General features: G+C 34.8%; 2 protein-coding genes across 2 annotated transcripts; one reads left to right on the top strand and one right to left on the bottom strand.

The window, feature by feature from the left end:
- The first annotated feature begins 8436 nt into the window (after positions 1-8436).
- LOC121242129 (homeobox protein knotted-1-like 1) lies at positions 8437-13749 on the top strand. Its single transcript, XM_041140036.1, has 3 exons — positions 8437-8781; positions 9566-9691; positions 13264-13749. The coding sequence occupies exons 1-3, from the start codon at positions 8644-8646 to the stop codon at positions 13459-13461; spliced, it is 462 nt and encodes a 153-aa protein (XP_040995970.1). The 5' UTR covers positions 8437-8643; the 3' UTR covers positions 13462-13749.
- Positions 13750-14544: 795 nt separating this feature from the next.
- LOC121242762 (dihydropyrimidine dehydrogenase (NADP(+)), chloroplastic-like) lies at positions 14545-20466 on the bottom strand. The gene is given in 8 exon segments (XM_041140712.1): positions 14545-14928; positions 15057-15166; positions 15988-16174; positions 16260-16372; positions 17228-17370; positions 17373-17397; positions 17466-17729; positions 19985-20466. Coding segments are annotated over 8 exon segments (1272 nt in total). The 5' UTR covers positions 20258-20466; the 3' UTR covers positions 14545-14771.
- Positions 20467-21583: the final 1117 nt, after the last annotated feature.

Below are 21583 nucleotides of genomic sequence, written 5' to 3' on the forward strand. Positions count from 1 at the left end.
CAATTACTGAAAAAGTTGAAAATAGGAGACCGATCGAGACCAATCGGCCTGGTGGCTAGACTAGACCTGATAAACAAAAACAGTATACCCCCATTTTCATACACCCTTTGACATTGGTCGGTTGTTGACATGCCTACCTATCTTTCTTTTCTTTTTCTTTTTTGAAGTGAAATTTCATTACTCAAGAAACTAAGAAAGTACTTCAACCAAAATAATAGACTGATGAATACAAACAGGAACATCTTCAATTACTACAAGATCTTCAAGACTATTGAAAGAATGCTTGGCTAAGAAATGATCAGTAACAAAATTTGCAGTATAATTAATATGTTTTCAAGAAAGAGTCACTATGGAAGGAAAACTTTTGAATTTTTTTATAGCACTAACTCCATACATTCTTAGATGCCAAACAACTCCATAATGCATGTCCCACAATTTCTTGAAATTGGGCACAAATGGGGCATTAACTGTCTTCAGTCATTAGTGATTTTCTCTTGCAAAGGTTGGAGAAAGTGGGAAGGGCATCTTGGCATGCTCTCTACAAGAACATTTTAATGGCGTTAAGAAATTTCATATGTCATATTGTCATCCAAATACCATTGGTTCTTCTTACTTCAAAGGGTTAAACTTTTGATATGAACTTAGCCTCCATTTGGCTACTAAGAGTATCTCAGATGATTTGTAAATAGTAATGAATATTTTGTAAATAGTAGTGAAGTAGTCTGAGAATACTTGAGAAGAGTTGTAACATCCCGTATTTTAGTGAATTTTTATTGAAGGATTATTTTTATTAATTCAAAAATTTATTCTCTTATTTTAAAATTGTTGGATTTTTAGTGGGTTTATTTTATGATTTTTAAAATTGTGAAAATTAAATTTGATATGTTTTCTTAATATTTATTATTGTGATGCATTTAAATTATTTTTTATTTTAAATTAATTGATTGTTGGATTTAATTATTGTATTTTCATTGTATCATTACGTTTAAATTATTTTAATTGAGATGTTGTTTTGAAATCATTTTCGTTGGATCATTTTTGTGACTCAAGATGTGAGGATTGTATCTCATTTCTTTCCCTTCACTTTTCTTTTTCCCCTTTTTCTTTTTCTTTCTTTTCTTTTTCTCCATTTCTTAGTCTTCCTTCTCTCTCCCCGCGCGCGAAGTCCCTGCACTCTCCCTGCCCGTCCGTTTTCTCCTCCACCCAGCCCGCCGCCATGAGCCGCTCGTGACCGACACCGCCCACCGCCCACCGCCACAAGTTCCCCTCCCGCCGGCCATCATCCCCCACCAATCTCAGCCCCTAACTCGCTGCTATTACTTCCCACGCATAACACCAAGCAGCGACGCTCTCTTCATTTCAGCGCCGCCGTGCGCCGCTCGTGCCGGTACCACCCAGCCCACCAGCTCCCCCACCCTCCGACGACCTTACCCCTTCAATCTCAGCCTCCCTTGCGCCGTCGTTAGCCACCACGAGCCCCTCAAAGCCACGGCATTCCTTGCACCGTTGTACCGTCGTTGCGCCACCATCTCTTCACCACTTCATCCTTGACCTCCTAGCAACCCAATGGACCCAACTCCAGCTCTGATCCTTCACCTGTGAAGCACATCCAACCCCATTTCTGATTTGAGTATTTTTTATCTTCAACCACCCTTTGCGCCGCCACCCACGGCAAACTACCACCACCATTGGCTTCACTGACCTCTCTAAGTCCTACCCTATCAATTTCGGGTCTTGGTTTGTCTCCGTTCAAAAGTGGATGTTTGAGACCCACGGCCACAGTGCATTTGGCACTGTTCTGTTGCTGTGTTGTTGTCTCTTGCACCTCCGTGATCCTTCAGAAATTATAATATAGCACTGTAAGTATTTTTCTAAAGAACTTTCATGATTTAAATGTATTTTTGCACTAACACATTTTATCTGTGAACTAGTTGGTTATGCTGGACTGAGTCCGAGGAGTTCGAGGGTCGGATAGATTGGTGGACGGAGTTGTTGTGTGTTTGGTTTGCATTGTTGATTGTTGGTATGTGTTTTTCATGTACATGGCATATTACACGCATGATCATGTTTGTAAATGAAACTGGATTTTCGTTTATATACATTCATGTTCATGTGTTTATTGAAAACTGAGTTTTCATGTGTTTGTTTAAAAATTGGATTTTCATGTGAAATGATTCTGAGTATGTTTGAAACGACTGGATTGACTGATTTGAGAAAAAGGAAAAGAGACTGTAGGGATGGTGGTAAGCAGAGATGGTGGTAGAGTCCCGCCTGCGATTCCCACCTACGGTGCACGCAGTAGGGATGGTGGTAAGCAGGGATGGTGGCATAGTCCCGCCTGTGATTCCCGCCTACAGTGCTCTGATAAGTATTCATTGTGTGTGATAAATATTCATTGTGTGGAAATGAACTATAGGGATGGTGGTAAGCAGGGATGGTGGTAGAGTCCCGCCTGTGATTCCCGCCTACGGTGCACGCAGTAGGGATGGTGGTAAGCAGGGACGGTGGTAGAGTCCCGCCTGTGATTCCCGCCTACAGTGTCCGATAAATAGTTTGTTTTGTGTGAATCATTTTCTGGGGAAATGACGAACTATATTTTTGGGCCAAAATGGGATTTTGACTTGTGTTGGAAATTATCATTTTTCTGGAAAAAATAGTATTTTATGGCTAAGTGTATTTTGTCATATGAATGCATGTTGGTTGCATTAATATGTTTTTATCTCGAGAGTTGTTTGGTTTATACTTACCTGTGGTACCATTTTATGGTATCGCAGATTTTGATGTGGATGAGGATGACGAGCCTTAGCTTGGCTCCGTTGGTGGAGTGATCTGGGATTACTCCTGTTTATCGAGTTTCATTTTTTATCAATTTATGTATTGCCTTTGTAATATATTTGGGATGACTGTATAACTCTTTAAAGGTAATTTGTTTTGAATATTTGTATTTAAACTTCTGATACTTAGATGACTTATTTATATTATCCGCTGCGATTTTTATTGTGCACTTTGCATGTTGCACACACTTGAGCACATTTCGTTGGAATGCATGACCCGTGTTGTCATCATCCTGACGTTACGATTCTCTTATTTTTGTATGTGGGAGTCGGGGCGTCACAAGAGTTGTGTTTCCAAATAGACCCTTAATCTCCCTCTATAATTAATAAGCACTCCTAATAGAGAATAATCCATTCTTTGAGTATTTCCACACCTTATTCTCACTACCACCAATACTAATGGGTATGCTCTTTATGAGTTCAATTTCTTGAAAGGAGAACAGATTATCCTTCCACCATTTCAAATCATCATTAATGAGATCAGCCACCTTTTCATCCTTGTCTAGGATTGTGATAGGTGATTGAATCATATGGGTAGAAGGTCTAGGAAACCACCTATTCTTCCAAACTCTTACACTCTTCCCATTGCTAGTTCTCCAAAGATCAATACCCTCTTTAAGAAGGTTTTGTCCTGCCAATATACTCCTCCAAGCAAAGAGGGTCTATTTCCAAGACTTGCATGTAAAAACTCAGTCCTTAGGAAGTATTTTTGCTTAAAAATTCTAGTTGGAATCAAGTCTAGATTCCTAAGGATCCTCCAACATTGTTTTGCAAATATAGCAATATTGAAACTCCTAAAGTCTCTGAAGCCTAGCCCTCCCAAGTCTTTAGCAAGCCCCATTTTGTCCCAGTTCACCCAGTGGATCTTAAAGTGATCACCGCTATAACCTCCACCAAAACTTATTCATAAACTGGTTAATCTTCTGAGAGATCAAAAGTGGCAATAGGACCCCCCCCCCCCCATAGAGTAAGTATGAATGGCCTAGACAACAACTTTCAAAAGTATTTATTTCCCTGCAATAGACAAGAATTTTTTTTTCCAATTGCTCATCCGAGTCCAGATCTTATCAATAATAGAGTGAAAAGCATTTTTTCTTTACCTTCCTACCATAGTAGGCAATCCCAAATATTTCTCATATTAATATGTGAATTTGACCCCAGATATCTCCACATTAGTTTTTTGGATATCTTTTGGAGTGTTTTTGCTAAAGAATATAGAGGTGTTGTCTTTTTTTAGCACTTGTCTGGATGATTTTTCATAGAGTTCAAGGATATGGATTAATTGACTCCACTCCAAGGAATTGGCCTTGCAAAATCAAAGACTATCATCAGCAAGCAAAAGATGATTGATGCATAAAGGACATTTCCCAATAGGAACACCCAATATGATCCCCCTTACCTCTGCAATATTGAGAAGGGAGCTAAGAGTTTCAGCACACAAAATAAAAAGATATGGAGAAATAGGATCTTCCTATGTAATACCCCTAGAAGGAACAAAAGGATGTTGAGGTTCCCCATCGAGTAGAATAGAGTAGGTGACATAGGCTATACAATTCATCATAAGATGGACCCATCTCTATGCAAAACCCATTCAACTCATGACTTCTTCTTAAAAACACCACTTCACCCGATCATATGCTCATGTCGAGCTTGAAGGTCATGTAGCCTAATTGACCTCTCATTTGACCATTCATCGTGTGCAAAGTTTCATAAGTTGTAAGGATATTATCTGAAATTAATCTACCTAGGACAAAAGCATTTTGGTTATGAGAGATAATATCGGGAAGAACTTTCTTTAGCCAGTTGGTTGACACCTTTGCTACCATCTTGTATATCACGTTACATAAGCTAATTATAGGTCTAAAGTCTAACACCCTAGTAGATTTCTTCACTTCAAGGATTAGTGTAATGAAGGTTCCATTGACGCCTTGAAGGGAGCTACCATGTTTGAGGAGGTTTAGGACATGATGACATACTTCATCTCCTATTGTAGGCCAATTAACTTTGTAAAAATGCACTGGGTGGAGAACTTAAAGGAGGCATTTGAAAGATCGCTTTCTTTACTTCTATAGCTGTGAAATCTTGTAGAAGTTTAGTATTCAGCTCTATTGTAACTCGAGGTTCCAAGCCAAAAAGACATTCTGTAAAATCAACAGGTCTTGAATAAGTAAATAAATCAGTAAAAATATAGTGAAAATGTCATCAATCGGTGTATGATTAGTTACTAAGTGGCCTTCATGACCATCCATAATTAGGGTGATGGTGTTTGTTTTCCTCCTCTGGGTTGCATACATATGAAAATATTGTGTTTCTATGACCATGTTACAGCCATTTCTGTTTTGTTCTTTGCTTCCACTTTAGTTCTTCTTCTTCTAGGATGTTTTTTGCTTCCACTTTTGATTGGTTTGGCCACAAGAGTACCATGTGTGTTGTTTTCACACATGATGTCAAGATTTGTGACAGCGTACGTGTAGTTGGAGTTCAACATTAAAAACAAGAGTCCTATCTTTAACAAAGCATACTTTAATTCAGTCCAACACTGGATTAATTGTATCCAGAACCAACTTCACTAGCCAATTTTAACTTCTATATCTTAATTTCTTTGCATGCCTTGCTTAACTTTACTGGCTGGGATATTTTTTAAAGAACACCTTCTCTCAATATCGACATTTGTACTTTTTACTATAATAGTTTTATTTTGTACATAGAAACTTTTTTTCATTGTATAGAAAACCTCTTGTAAAAAAAGAACATTAAAAAACTAGAAGAATAAACAAAATAAAAACAAAACTTCTATTGCACAAATATAATTTCTCGTTTGGTTTCACAAATCATCTCATCTCATCTAATCATTAAAATTTTCTCAAACTCTCATACAAAATATAATAAACAATTCAACTTTTTCGAATCCTAAAATAAAAATTATATTATAAAATTATATTTTAACAATATTTTATTTAACTTTAACTTTCATCTCATCTCATCTGTATAACTAAACAAGATGGCTAATGGTCTTTGGGTTAATCTCAAGTGTTGACATGTAATAGGTTCTACATTGGAGTCTGAAATATGGATTCACCTTAGACTACTATCAATACTATCTACCTAAAATTTTATTCAATTGAGGATGATATATATATATATATAAGCACTTATATATAGAGAGAGAAATGTTATGTATCAGCTGCTATTTATTCTCATGCCTTACACCTATAATTATTTTTCTTTTTTATAAGATGTAAAGGTATTTTTTATAGAATGTGAATGTGTTTTTTATAAGATATAAGGTGTATGATAGTTAATAATAACTTATGAGAATAATTTTATATATATATATATATATATATATATATAAAAGCTATGACTCAAAATCAAACTTGAGGGAGAACCCGTAGCATGCTACTGTCTAAAGCCCTCCTGTCTAGTTTCCAAAAAGTAGAAAGCTATCCAGTTAGGTCCAGGTAAAGAAACCATCTTCGATCGCCCCTTCTTCTACACTTACTAGTTTTTTTAAAAAAACTATAGTTAAGTGCTTGCTAATTAATGCCTTTTTATTAAACTCATCAACCACTCCCAGGAAGAGACCTAGATGCATCTTAGGGTCAGTTTTGAAGGATTGCAGCTGGCTCACGTGCATCTTCTTCAAAATATGGGAAACTGCATGTACTGAATCAAGTGATAATTAATTAATAGGGTTGATCAGATCAAGTGTACGTACGATATCTCTGTCATTTTCTCGAGGCAATCGGTAAATATTTCCAGAAACAACAGATCAGAAAGAGTACCGCATTCATATATATATATATTATATATATGGCCGGATACAAGGATGAGTCTTGGTGATGGATATATTGATGATTTGACATTGTACCTCGCGCGTTTCTGTTCTTCATGACAGCATATATTATTATATAGGTCTGGTCTTTTTTATTTTTATTTTTTATTTTTATTTTTATTTTTAAATATATATATAAATATAATGGTTTTGCATAAAATTGACAAAAAGTTGAACCTCATTCTGGTTACCAAAAAAGATGCAGATATCTTCTGCTTTTAAAAAAGTGAAATCAAACCCGGCCCGCCCACCTTCAAAAAGCCCCACCAAATGACCGTCGTCTAGTTTGGATGCTCCCACCATCTTACTAAAAGACAGCAGATATAACAAAGTTCATATTAATGCTTATTTATTTATTATATATATATATATATAATGCCCCCACACACACATATACACACATATATGTATATATATCCATGGAGATAATTACCATACGGCTACAGTCTTAAAGCCATGTCAAGTCTTATGTTTGATAATTGTCTGTAATTATGTTTCCAGTTGATTAATAAAAGTATCTTTTCTATCAAAAAAAAAAAAAAAGCCATGTCAATGATCATGGCTAGTTTCCAGTACTACTTTTTCATTTGGATTATTGGAGAAAACCCTTTTGAAATTATTAATTAAAACTCGTTAATACTTAGAAGCTTCTAGCATACTAAATATGAATAATGCTAAATACATAATTATAGTGCGTAAGTTCGCACTCATTTTAAAAAAAGTGAAATTCATACTCTTTTTAAAAAAATATATATTAAATTTACATATTCTAAAACTGTAAATATCATTTCTCATTTAATATAAGATAAATAAGGGCTCGTTTGTTTTCAGAGATGAGATTAAAGTTAAAAAGTTGAATAAAATATTATTAGAATATATTTTTTAATATTATTTTTATTTTGAAATTTGAAAAAGTTAAATTGTTTATTTTATTTTGTGTGGAAATTTGAGAAAGTTGTAATGATGAAATGAGATGAGATGAGATGAGATGTTTCTTGAAAATAAACGAGGCCTAAAAACTTGCTAAAATTATAAATAAAGATATCTTTGGAAATTAAAATAAAATGAAAAAAAAAATTCTTTTCATCCAGTATAAAAGTAAATAATAAATAGTAAATGATGGACAAAATTTCTAAAATTAGTAATAATAATAATGGTACTTACATGCATGAGTACGTATCCAAAGCTGCACGAAGTTTTAAGAAAATCCATCGTCATGATTTTAACTTGCCTTGCACTTAATTAGAATCCAATTAATTATGTGTGTGTATATAAATATATAAATATATAAATATATATATATATATATATTATATATAGAGAGAAGGATGTCATGAAGTAGTACTACTGTTACATAGTACTAGCTAGTGATCCTATCTGTGAGTTTAACGAGGCTTTGCGCCACTTAACAAACGTAGGATGGAAGTTCCATGCGCACGCAATCCCATATTTTTGCTTTGAAGTGTCATTTTGGTGAATGAACAGTGGCAGAAACATTCTGTCCCACCATGTGAGAAAACCAAGTATAGAATAAAAACACCTAACCATTATGAACAGTTTCGAATTTGGATCTTTTGATTGGAAAAAGTGAGAGAATGACTAGTAAAATGGGAAAGATAAAGACAGGGAGGGACTGCATAAATGGAGGGGATTGTACTAACAAAGCTTCCCATGGATCGAGAAACCCCTTGAAGTGTTGCTTTCGGGTATGTAAAAAGACAGGAAAAGAGTGAATGCAGAAAGGCCATCCCACCTCCATTGGTGTTTTGACTGATACCATTCATTAAACCATTTGCATGCATGGGTCAATCCGTTGGTCACTTCCAAAAATGGGAGCGTCTGCACTCTTCTGTCTTACCTAATCCTAGCTAGTACTTGCATACATACACACGCATTCATTTCCAAGCTTTATATACAAATATATATAACCTCCAAATACTGTAAATTATAGAAGAATCGAAAGCTTAAAGAATTATGGAGGTCATGAGTAACTGCAGGGAGAAAGGAGAGAAAGAAGAAGTATTAGGAGGAGAGGATGAGATCCTCAAGAAGAGAATCTCTAGCCATCCTTCTTATGGCCAGTTGGTTGAGGCTCACTTGGGCTGTTTAAAGGTCCCCCCCCCCCCCCCCCCCCCCCCCCCCCCCCCCCCCCCCCCCCCCCTCTTTTTCTCTCTCTCTCTCTCCTACAACTGATTAGATTCATATATTCCTTCTTTTTATGTATATTAATCCAATTTCATAGTCATGATTTGACTTCTGCTCTATGGTACAACAAACCAATTAAGGATTTATATATATATATATGGATGACACTGACAAGATCAATGCTACTAACAATTTTTTTCTTTTTCTTGTAATGAATCTTTCTGAAGTGGGTCAGCTAGAAACTTCATGTGATGATCTCTAATCGATACTTTTCCCCTTTTCCGTTTTAATTTTTCTCTCCTCTTTTGTTTTTCGTTTCTTTCTTATGGGGAGGCTATATATAGGAGGTGAGGTATATATAGGGCCGGAGCTCTGTGCACCGACCTTTGGTTTGTTCGGGCAATCATCAACATTACCATTGAGCTATAAAATCAATGTTCTTTTTTCTTTTTGAGTTGACATTAACCAATTCTCTTTCGACTGTTTGCAAGAACATTGCTAGCTTGAACTTCTTCGTACCTGTTATTGATCGAGCTGCTTAATTACCCAAAAAAGTTATTCCGATGTTCCTAACCCAAGATTAGGCTCTCGAGTTCATCACTCGAATGCCCAAAAAAACATTAATATTAATGTCTAGGCCAGGCGCCTTGCTTTGGTATGATAGGGTTTGAGCCTATGCTGCAATATGCTGATCTGTAAATAACTTTTCCCTGCCATTGTTCTTCATATATATATTTCTTTTGATCTACAGGTTGGAGCCATGGTGAAATTTGACAGAAATCACATTAGGGATCAGATCAAGCAACAAGAAAACAACCCCAGCTCCCTGGGCATGGCTAGTAGTAGTACTACTCGATCTGAGCTAGATCACTTCATGGTAAAAATTCCAATTACACTTCTCTTTTACCCATAATCTCTCTCTCTCTCTCTCTCTCTCTCTCTCTCTCTCTCTCTCGCACGCATTTTCATACACAGACATGCACAAACACCCACAAGGGAATTCTTTGAGTAAAGCCTCTAAACCTATGTATGTTAGGAATCAGACACACCTTGACGTCATGTATATATGGGGGCAAAGCTCATGCTAGCTTTCATGCTCCGACAGACGTTTTGATCAGTCAAACCAGCTTAACATAATCATATATAGTTCATGACCACTTCTCTTCACTTAAAAGTTCAGGTTGAATATGACTCCAACATCTCTTTAAAAACGACTAGACAAAGTCCTAAAAGTGTTTCATCTTATTTTCTTATAAATTTTTTAAATTTCTACACAAAACATAATAAACAATTCAACTTTTTCAATTTTCAAAACAATAATAATATTAAAAAATAATATTCTAATAATATTTTATTCAACTTTTATTTCATCTATCTCAACTTACCAAAATATTAGGATTAACTGCAAAAGTTGTTACGATATATATATAATATGCAGTTGGGATAACTGCATAACTTTTTCTTTTCATTTGCTTTTGTTTTCTAGGCTAGATAATTTATTAATGGTGAAGAACTCTGATCGATATTATTGTCTAACACCCACAGACGTTATAAAATATAAACCCTTTTCTCTTAGAATATTGTTCAATCCCTTATGAAAAAACTTTATTAAGAAAAATGGAAATTAATGATTATGAATCAATCATGTGATCATCTCGAATTATAACTCTTGTATATATATATATATATATATATATACACACAATTATTTTTATATCTAATATTTATAAGTGCATTTAGGAGTACTAGAATATTGCTACAGATAGAGAGCTAAGAAATTAAACCTACTGTTATATTAATCTTGTATTAATCACTTCTATGTTGATGATCTAGTACTTTAGATCAGAAGAAAATCCTTAAGAAATTAAGGGAATTACTCGCAAGCAAATTAAAAGATCTTGAGGAGGCAGGCTATTTTTTTTTTGCAAACTTGATCATCTGTAGGATTTTCTTTACATAAAGATCAAAATGTCTTCAGTCTTCCTATATATAATTGTTTTTTTAATATATATATATATATATATAATTGTTAGGCAGCAATAAAGTAATTAACTATCTAATATTAGTAAATAAATAACTATAGTTATTTTAAATATATTTTTTATTATTTCTGAAAATAGATCATGGTCAGTATACGAAATTCCTTATTTTTATCCTTTCCTTATATATATATAGGAAAATTTCTGTACATCATATATATACTATCATCTCACTTTCATCCTACTAAATAAGATGTGACACATTTATCACCATTAAATTATCATTTATTGTATATTTTTTTATCATCTAATTGTGATAAATGAGTCACATACTACTTAATATAATCAAAATAGGATGAAAGTGTGGTTTATAACATTACTCATATATATATATATATATAATTTTACTTATCAACCCCACACACCACACCTATTTAATTTTTCTTTTATTTTTTCTATAATAAATATGTGATATATGGATGATAAGTAGAACAACTCAATTAGTTTAACAAAAATAAAATAAAATAATAAAACATTTGTTAAAATATGTAAAGTGTGTGGTGTGAGACGATGAGTAACGAAAAATTCTATTCTTCATCCCACACACCACACACCGTATTTTTTTATTTTTTCCTTATCAAATGTGTGGTATATAACAAATGAGTAGAATAATTCAATAAGTTTAAGAAAGAATAAAATAAAATATATATATATATATATTAAAAAAAAGTGTTGTGTGTGGTGCATGTGTAGGATGATGAGTAGCAAAACTCTAAAGATTAACATTACTTTGGCTTATATATATATATATATATATATATATAATAAAACATTAACAGCCGCCAAACCCTAGATTAGCCGTACGTACGTGTATATATGTAGCCCTTACATGATATAATACAAAGATAACTGAGATCAGCCAATTACTGCTTTTATATAAAAATAAAAAGAAAAACTAATAAAAAAAATTTACAATTGTAATAAGAATTTAAATAGTGCTGAAAATTGCCCAATATTGGTCCTGAGGAATTGCATGCAATTAATATAAACTAATTATGTAGTTGAGATCATGAGATGATTACAAAATTATAAGTAGTACGTATAAGGTAGTAGTAGTATTAGTATATAGTAGTAGTAGTACTCGATCCTGAATTTATATGAAATTTAGTGATCTATCTGTCATTAATTCATGCATTTATTTGCATTTGATAAATGAAAAGAAATATGAAATTAAATAAGTTTATTGTTTTTTTTCCAAATTCTGATAATATATATATATGAGTAATGCTAGAGAGAAGCTACTATAGCAGTGCACATTTTGCACTCACTACATGGCTATTTTTAGTTCTCTATTTTTTTATTTTAGATTTGAAAAATATGTAGTCTAGATGATGCCACATCATGTGTGTAAAATGGTTGCTCCCAATAGTGACTTCTATCTATATTTATTCTATATATATATATATATATATAAGAATATTATATATAAAGGGTGGCCGGGACAAAATCTAATTGCAGACATCATCCAATATAACGTACAAATATATATAAATGCATCAATATGACAGTTTTTTTGTTTCTGATCTAGGATTAATTCTCAGAAGTCATAGGCTCAATGCATATAGAAATTAATTGGAAGTGGAGAAAACGAATTAAAGATTGGAATGCAACAAATTAATGGACTGTTGCATGAGGCGGCGTACATCTAGGGCAAGCATGTCCGCGGCGGCTCATAGGGCCACCCACCGGGCGCCATGGCTTTGCTACCCTAAAATTGGAGCTAGTGGTGATCAATGTATGGAGGTGGTATGGAGGGTGGCTCGGAAGTGCATGGCCTGATTACGGCCAAATGTGAGCAAATTTAGGAACAAAATGAAATGAAAAAAACATAGAACCGGCAAGTTTTTGGTAGGGAAAATGAAGCAAGAACAACTCACGTACAGATCATGTACTTGCCAAGAAGAAAAAAAAAATGATTAAAGGAAAGAATGAAGAGCACATGAGGGAGGGAGGAAGTAGTGCTAGCTCCTCACCCTACCAGAGCAGTGGCGGCTGGAAACTTTGAGGTTCTGGCCGGGTGTCAGGTACCGGGGTTGAGGATGCGCTACTCCCAATCAAGCTGCACAAGAAAATATACTGAAATATTGTCGATGACGTCGATCGGTATTGAATTTACAATTGCTTATATAATGATCATGACATCAAGGAGGACATGCAAGCTGATCCGTAGCTAGAACAAGTGATCATGATCATGATCATCTCAAACATGACTTCATATATATATATATATATATATATATATATAAATTGTTAGCATGTAGTGCAAGTAATTTATGCAAATGCATGTTTCTGCATTAATAATACTTTGCTTTAATTTAGTACCAATATATATATATATATGATAATCATGTACATGACTAGATGATATTCATGATCATGATCTTGGTTTTGTTTTTAAATGGGAATTAAGGAAGCATATTGCTTAGCTTTGCGAAAGCTGAAAGTAGCAATGGAGGAACCCCAACAAACATCCATGGCTTTCATCAACGACATGCATTCACAACTTCAGGAGCTCATGATGACAAGCACTGGACATCCTGTAGTATCTGCTGAACCTGCCACCAGTAATACTACTACTACAGCTTCTTCTTCTTCTGGTCATGAATGAACTAATTTATAATTATAAGATCAAGGCCATCCATGCATACATGCATGCATGCCAGATTTTACTATTATATATCATTATCATTATATATTATTATTATTATGCAGATCGACATGGATGTACGTAGGTAGCTAGCGAACATGCCTGCAATTAATTTCTCTACAAATTTATACCATTGTCGGCCTCCATCGAGATGATCATCATGTTTTTACTTTCATGACGCTTAGTTATTACTTGATTTATATGGACTAGAACGTAGTACTTTCCATACATCATCAATATCTTGATCTTGACCTATTTTTATCTCAACTTATTTTATATATATATATATATATATATATATATATATATGGGGATTATCTGCACAAATACTGTGGAATGATCATTGCTTAGGAACTACATGATCATGAGCTTGCAAACAGCAACGTCATAATATTCCATATGCAAGTGATCAATGCACAACTTCTTCAAAATAGCATGCGAATTGGCCAAACCTTCAAGAAAGATAGATCGACATTCCAATTTATATTTTTTGATGATCATCAGACGTTGGAATATATCGCAGTGGAAAACAAATAAATTACAAAGTTAATTAGGATTTGATGTCATGTTCATGAGGTGATCTAACTCCATAATTCTCTAAAACCAAATATATATGAAGTTTAGTATTATTAGAGCTCATGATCATGATCATGTCCCTACAAAGAGTAGTACTCCAAGCAGCCCGATCCACTTTATATATATAACTAGCAAAACTAAAACACGTACACCATTTTTCTAGATAAAACTTTGAGGTGTATCATCATTCGATCATTCATTTCAATAAATTGTGAGTTATCCAATCACTACAAGAAAACTGTTTATTTGTGATTAATTATTTTCAACGAAAATAATTATTTTCTACCAAAATGAGTCTATTTTTGTTATAAATAATCCGTCTCAAATGTTTATTTTTCTTGTAGTGAATATATATATCGGCAGCGGAAACACTTTTCTTGTAGTTAATTTTTATATAAACGCTGAATTGATTGATCTCATATGTATATATATATATTATGCCATATAACTAATATTGCACCATCGATCTTCAATAAATTTGATGCTGATCTTTTGAATTATAAAACATGACCATCTGAGAAAAGTTCTTACATTAGCAGCTCAATTATTCACATGGTACTGCAGCTCCTTAATTTTCTCAAATGTAAAGAAAAGAAGGCTCCATTGATAGCAGGACGTGAGAGGATTTAACGCACCAATATTATTTTATTTTTAATCCATACAAAGGAGAAGGCTTTTGGTTGTTGATCAACAACTCAATTGGAAACCATGCTCTCACTCTCTTTCACAAAGCCATCTCCTGTCCAGTCTTTATCAGACTTCAAACCTTTCCTTGTAGCTTTCCTCTGTTGAATTGCTTCTTGCTGCCTTTGTACCAACTCCGTGTGAGTCGTAAAATACTGCAGAGAAGTCCTGGGAAACCACCCAAAGCAAAAAGATCATGAAAAGGAGCAAATTACCACAATCAAGAAATCATTTTAATCTGTTCCCAATTGCCATGCATTCACGAAAATTTATTCTCAACTAAAGTGGATATATACCCCCTGAAATCTTCTATTGACGAGAAGTTGTGCGCTTTCATAAAATCCTTCAGATCAGCACATAGTTTCTTCACAAGGCCATACCCGTGCATCATAACCCCAGTACAGACCTACAAACAGAAATTAATAATCTCATATGCTAGCAAATAACATGTAGTATTCTCTCAATTAATCTGTTTTCATGATCTAATACAAAAGGTCAAACTTCTTGAAAATACAAGTGTCTACAGCCCAGATCAGATTTTGGGCAGTAGTACTTAACTTCAGTGGTTGAAGTGACACGTATCATATTGATTTTAGGCAAAAGTGACCAACAAGGATATCTTATAAACTTACATGTTGGACAAAAGTGAGTCTTGAAGATAACCATGATCATGAGAGACTCAACGCATTTTAGACAGTACCTACCCATCTAGCATGATATTTCAAGACGTTTGTTATCACGTAATCATAGTTCCAAGTTTTACCATTCTGACAATTAGTAATGTTGAAGCAATGATCAAAAGAACTCCATTGTTGTTTAAAGTTTGCATCAAATTCTAAACTTATATTTCTTCTTGATTTTAATATGGACTGGCTATCTCAAGTCTCAACACCATGGGTATGCATAAACATCGACCAAGAACAATGAAATCCCAAATACCCTTTTAGAAGACAGTTACTAGGTGAACTAGGAATTTTTTGGACCCGATTATATTACACTAACAAAATCATTATCTATAATAATATACAAAAAAGAATTATTACATCTGTAAAAGTAAATAACAGGTGTAGAAAAAATCATTGGCATATTATATTAGACCAAGCATCAAGTCAGATTGAGAGAGATCTTTATCTCTAGTATGGAGTTATTTTGAATTTCCAAACACAAGGTTATTGGATACAATGAAATTTTTCTGTATGAAGAAACAATTGAGTTATTTCCTCATACCTGAACAGTATCTGCTCCAAGAAGAATAAATTCTGCAGCATCACCACCTTCCTCAACACCTCCAATAGCAGAAAGCGAGAAGTCCTTGTCACCAAATTCTGACTTAATCATTTTTGCAATATTCATCACTTTTGCAAGAGCAATAGGATGGACTGCCTTCGAAGAGTAGCCCCCAGGAGTTGAGTATCTGTCAACAAAACTTGATCAATGAACTTTCCTGTGGTGAATGATAAGTCAATGCGAACGCATCATATTGCTTTGAGATTGCATACCCCTCAACACAAGGCTCTGGACGTAAGGTGTCGAGATTTATTCCCATTACACTCATGATTGTGTTAATAGCAGATATCCCCTCGCATCCTGATGTCAGAGCCACCCTAGCTGGCTATATACAGAAGCAGGAGCGATATCACAGATTAAGAAACCAACCAACACATTATTGTACATAAAAGTAACAAATGTATTTTGTGACATGCATCTAGAAGAAAAGGGAGAGATAATATGAAAAGGAATTTTAAATAAAACAATAAAAATTGGTCATCCATTCTGATCAGAGGATTCCTCACTTTTTTTCTCTCGTTCAAAACCATAAAAATTCTTAAGAAAAGTGAAAGGTAAAATGTGAAGCAGGATGCTTCATCCCCCATTCTCCAAATATTCGTAGGCCAAGAAAGGAAATATCCTTGAAGTTTCAATTTTCGACTCTCTATGTAATCTTTAATGACTATTATCACCAAATGAATCATTAACTCCTCCATAATTGAGTGGCTCACATGGAAAATTTTCAAAAAAGAAAAAGAAAAGCACTGGCTGAAATGCTGAAAGTCCATCCCTCCTACACATCAGTTTATTTATACTAAAAAAAACTTCTAAAGAAGGGATCTTTAAAAGGTTATAAGTTTTTAGTCAAAGACATAAAGCACGGCCAGGCTAGTTATTAGCATGACCAAATGACAAAGCAGAAGCACCGTTGCTATTGACTCGACATGGTTCACCCTAGCTGCTGGTCATTTCTAGTAAAAGTCCTATCATCAACTCATCTAACTTGACAAACTTTTATGATCCAAGCACTTGCTTCTTTAATCAATAAAGCAATAAAATATACGTTTCAATATCCAACAACTATTGTATAAATGCTTGCACAAATGATGTGTAAAAAAGCTCCCAATGCATCACATTTGTGCTAACATACACCTGAGGACATAACTAGGGGAATAGAACATTAAAGTAGCAATCCAACCTGTGTTATGTCAGTGATGTTAGGAGTCATCTTGGCCCAAACAGGAACTGTGGCTTTTGCATTTATCCATCCACAAACCTCTTCTAAAAGGACACAGTCCTGCCCGACTGCAGCACCCATTTTGCGCTCTGGCATACCATGGGACATGAGAAGTTGATTTCTATGGCATCCTAGAGAGTAAAGAAAAATTTCAGAAATCATAGAAAAATGAGTAAAATAGGCAATGATTGTAGCTTACAATTCCAGTTTGCTCGACTCTGTCAATGAGTTCCTCCCAAGCAGCTTTGTCATACTCTTCCATAATTGAAGCAATAAGAATCCTATCTGGATACTCTTCTTTCAATTGCTTGAATTCTTTCAACATTGTTTCAAGAGGTCGATCACTTATGAGTTCTATGTTCTCCCACCCAATAATTTGTCCTTTGGCAGAGCCATTTGCACCTGCTCGTAGACGGGCATACCGAGGAGTCACATTTATAACTTTGGCAGCATCTAGTGACACCTAGAAAACAATAAATTAAGATGTAGGGTTAAATTTCCAAATGGAGCAATGCAGCATGGTAACACAATTCAAAACAGAATCACCACTTCATATTGAGCATGACAATGGTGATAAATGACTTAAGTGTTTCCCAAAACAGAATCAAGTTCTCATATATGTCAATATATATTTATATATAAATCCATTTTGGATCGCAAATCAGGGTACAACCAGTTGAGAAAGATATTTTGTGTGGTTTCTTTCAATCTTCATTCCTTATAATAGGATAACAGACTATTAAAAGTTGAGAACCGCTTCACACCGGTCGGGCTGGTTTTCCCACAAAAACAGCCCTCCATTCATCTCAAGCCACGTAGGATAAAACAATCTAAGAGAAATACACCCCACCACAGACAATCACCTCGTACGTGCTAGCATTCTCTTCCTCAGCACCGTCCTCTGCCATCTCTTCCTCACTGGACTCTCTACCCTCAGTCTGATGCCGAAGCCAACGCCGATGCCGACACAAGCATCTTAGTCCGACACCGACGTCGACGCCGACTCAACCATCTCAGTTCGACGCATCTCTATCACCGATCTCCCCCATCTCCGTCGATCATCTCCATCAAAACCCCATCAAACCAAAATCCACAATCAAACCAAAATCAACCCACAATCAAACCAAAATCTACAATCAAACCACAATCAAACCAAAATAAACCCACAATAAAACCATAATCCATTCAAAATTATAGTGAAAACCATCTCAAACCCACAATCTCAGATCATCAAGTACAGGGAATAAGCTCAAAATCACAGTGAAACCATCGCAAACCCGCAATCTCGAGTTGAGCTTCGACTTCGGGCCCCATACTCACCTCCTCCGAAATCTCCTCACCGGGTGGAGGGGTGCAGGTCGAGGCTTGGGACGGGCGTAGCTGCTGTATTCAATCTCGAGGGCCTCGTTGCAACAGGAGGAGAGCTCGGCGTAGGAGGTGTACTAGGGGCGATCATAGTCGAAGTCATCGGAAGGCGTGGAGGAGGAGAGAGGGTAGCAGGTCTCATCGGACGGCGGGAGAGGCCGCCGTAGGTGAGCACGATGTCGTAACCACCCCCGTACGGTGCAAGGGATGAAGGGGGGTGCGAGGATTTCTGTGATTGAAATCAGTTTTCTGATGTTTGCTGGTTTAGGATAAATATGATGGAAGGCATACATGTAATTGTATAAGTGGCAGGCTGTTTTTGTGTGAAAACCAGCCAGACCGGCTCTAAGGATTTCTCTTAAAAGTTTAATAACCTAGAATAGCCTTTGCATTTCTCCTTCTCCATCCATTAAAGCATCCCCAATATTGTACTTTACAATTTTCTACAAAATTTATGAGACCAGATAATCTTTTTTCGTTACTTGGCTCTAAATATCCAGGTCCTCTTGAACTGCATTTGTATCAATCGCCTACCTTACGGTCACCACTGCAATCATTGCTTAAGCATCCTGCAAGTAAACTTGGGCTGTTTGCAACTCCAACTACAACATCTCAAGGGAAACTTAAGGGCAACTCTTCACCCCCTGTAATCCCTAATCAACACAGACTTAACTACTTCTCAAGACTTCTAAAGAAAATATTTACTCAATCACAAATCAGGGTACAGCCAGCTACAACCCATTTTGTCAACAAAAGAGATCACCGTTATTGATTAGGAACTAGGGATAAGAGCAATGGCAGTAGAGTTTGCCTCCCTAAGCAATTTCCCAGAATGTGGTACAAAAATCTAGTCAAGAAATTGAATCCAGAACATAAATCCAAGCAATTTCAACCGTGGAGTTACTAATAAATCCTCATGATTCAGCTTTAAAATTTGCAAAAAAAAAAAAAAAAGAATCAATTCCAGGATCCGGAAGTACGTCTACAAGGTTGATAAAAGGACCTCAGCTGTGTGGGGTCTAACAGAGTTAGCAAAAAAGATACTTTTGATAAAACTCCCCTGAACTTCAAACTTTGCACAGAACTAGATTTGCCAACACGCAAAAAGCAGCTCTTGAGTCTTGACGATGCCAATATTAACAAGCTCGAGAATTAGATGAGGCGTACAACATCTTCTAAAGGAGCCCAAAAACATCAAGATAATTCCAAATTCAAGTCCTTTATGCTCCATTTCATATTTGCTTCCCAAGAGATATGTCCCTCCAGTTCCATTTCTTTCTATTTTTCTTACAATTTCTCGGAAACCAGGCAGAGAATTGAGTTGACAACATAGACAGAAAAAGAAGAACTTACAGTTTTGGCAATCACAGCACCCCAGCCCTCATCAAAGGCCCTCTTCATGACGGTGTAGTTAGTCCCCGGAGGACCCGACCCAATAACGAAGGGATTGGGCATACGCAAGCCATTGACAGTCACAGTAAGATCGGGCTCCGCCGGAGACTCCGAAGACGCAAACACCTTAAACCCAACTCTACTCGGGCGAGCCCAGGTGGTCCTCGAACGAGTCCTGGCGAAGTCAGGGACCGAGTTCTTGCCCCTGATCTGATTCAAACTAAGGGACGCCATGCCTCAGAAGCTCACACAGAAGTCTTGGGTTGAAGCTGAACAAGAGGAACAAGGAGAAACAGAAGGGGAAGTTGAATCTAAGATTCTAAATTGTAATTTATTCTTGGGGACCTGAGAGAAGGTGGAATTACTGTAATCTGGGGGCTTTGATTTGATTCATCCCATAAAGCTGAAAATATGTTTGAATATTTCAATAAAAAACTTTGAAGACTATGCATAGCATGTGAATATGAGTCGTATGACTCTGGAGCAGTGTGGGCAGTGCCTAATGGTTTCCTTTCTTTTCAAAACAAAAAATAAAAAGGAAATTATCATACCGTTTTGCCATTTTGGGTTTTAAGGATACGTTTGGATGGTAAAGTAATTTTAGATAGTTTATTAATAATAATAAAAATAAGTAAAAAATAATAATAAAATAATAAATAATAGTAAAGTATTTTGATGTCGATTTGAGCTACAATATTTTATTGGATTTTGAAAAGAGCGAGAGAAAAAATTCAATAAAAATTATTATAATTTTTTAATATTATTTTTACTTTAAAGTTGGAAAAAGTTATTGATTTTTGTGTTTTGTTTTGAAATTTATAAAAATTATAATAATTAGATAATAATTAGATAAAAAAGTTAAATATTTAAAATTAAAAAATATTTTGTATTTAAGTGATGTTTGTGAAGGCAATTGTGTGAAATTTTGAGAATTTCTCATCTCATTTACCAAACACACCCTAGAGAATTCTTAAAATTCTCAAAATTTGTCATAGTTTAATTCTCAACATAGTGAAACACAAAATATTTTTCAATTTCAAATTTTCAATCATTATCTAATCATTATCCAAATACAAAAATTAATACATTTTACAAATTTTAAAACAAAACACAAAAAACCAATACAACTTTTACCAACTTCAAAACAAAAATAATATTAAAAAGTTATATTTAAATAGTTTTTTAAATTTATAATATTTCTATTCAACTTTTCTCTCTCATTTCTCAAAATCCAATAAAATATCCTCTCTTAAATAATTATACTACTATTTACAAAATTCTAAATACTCAAAACATGCTGTTAATCCTTTAATCCATAGAAAAATAAGACTTCAACCACTTTATTACTATATATATATATATATATATATATATATATAAAAGACATTGAATTGAATTACAGTGCTATAGATTTGTTAGATTTATTTAAAATAATATCATTTTGATCCGCAACATTTGTATTAGTTGATTATTTAAAACACATACGTTCATTGTTGTGGAATGAATGCTCTAAAAAATATATATGTATATATTAATTAGAAAATGCTAAATATATTTAAG

The sequence above is a fragment of the Juglans microcarpa x Juglans regia genome, chromosome 8D (assembly GCF_004785595.1).
Source record: "Juglans microcarpa x Juglans regia isolate MS1-56 chromosome 8D, Jm3101_v1.0, whole genome shotgun sequence".
NCBI lineage: Eukaryota > Viridiplantae > Streptophyta > Magnoliopsida > Fagales > Juglandaceae > Juglans > Juglans microcarpa x Juglans regia.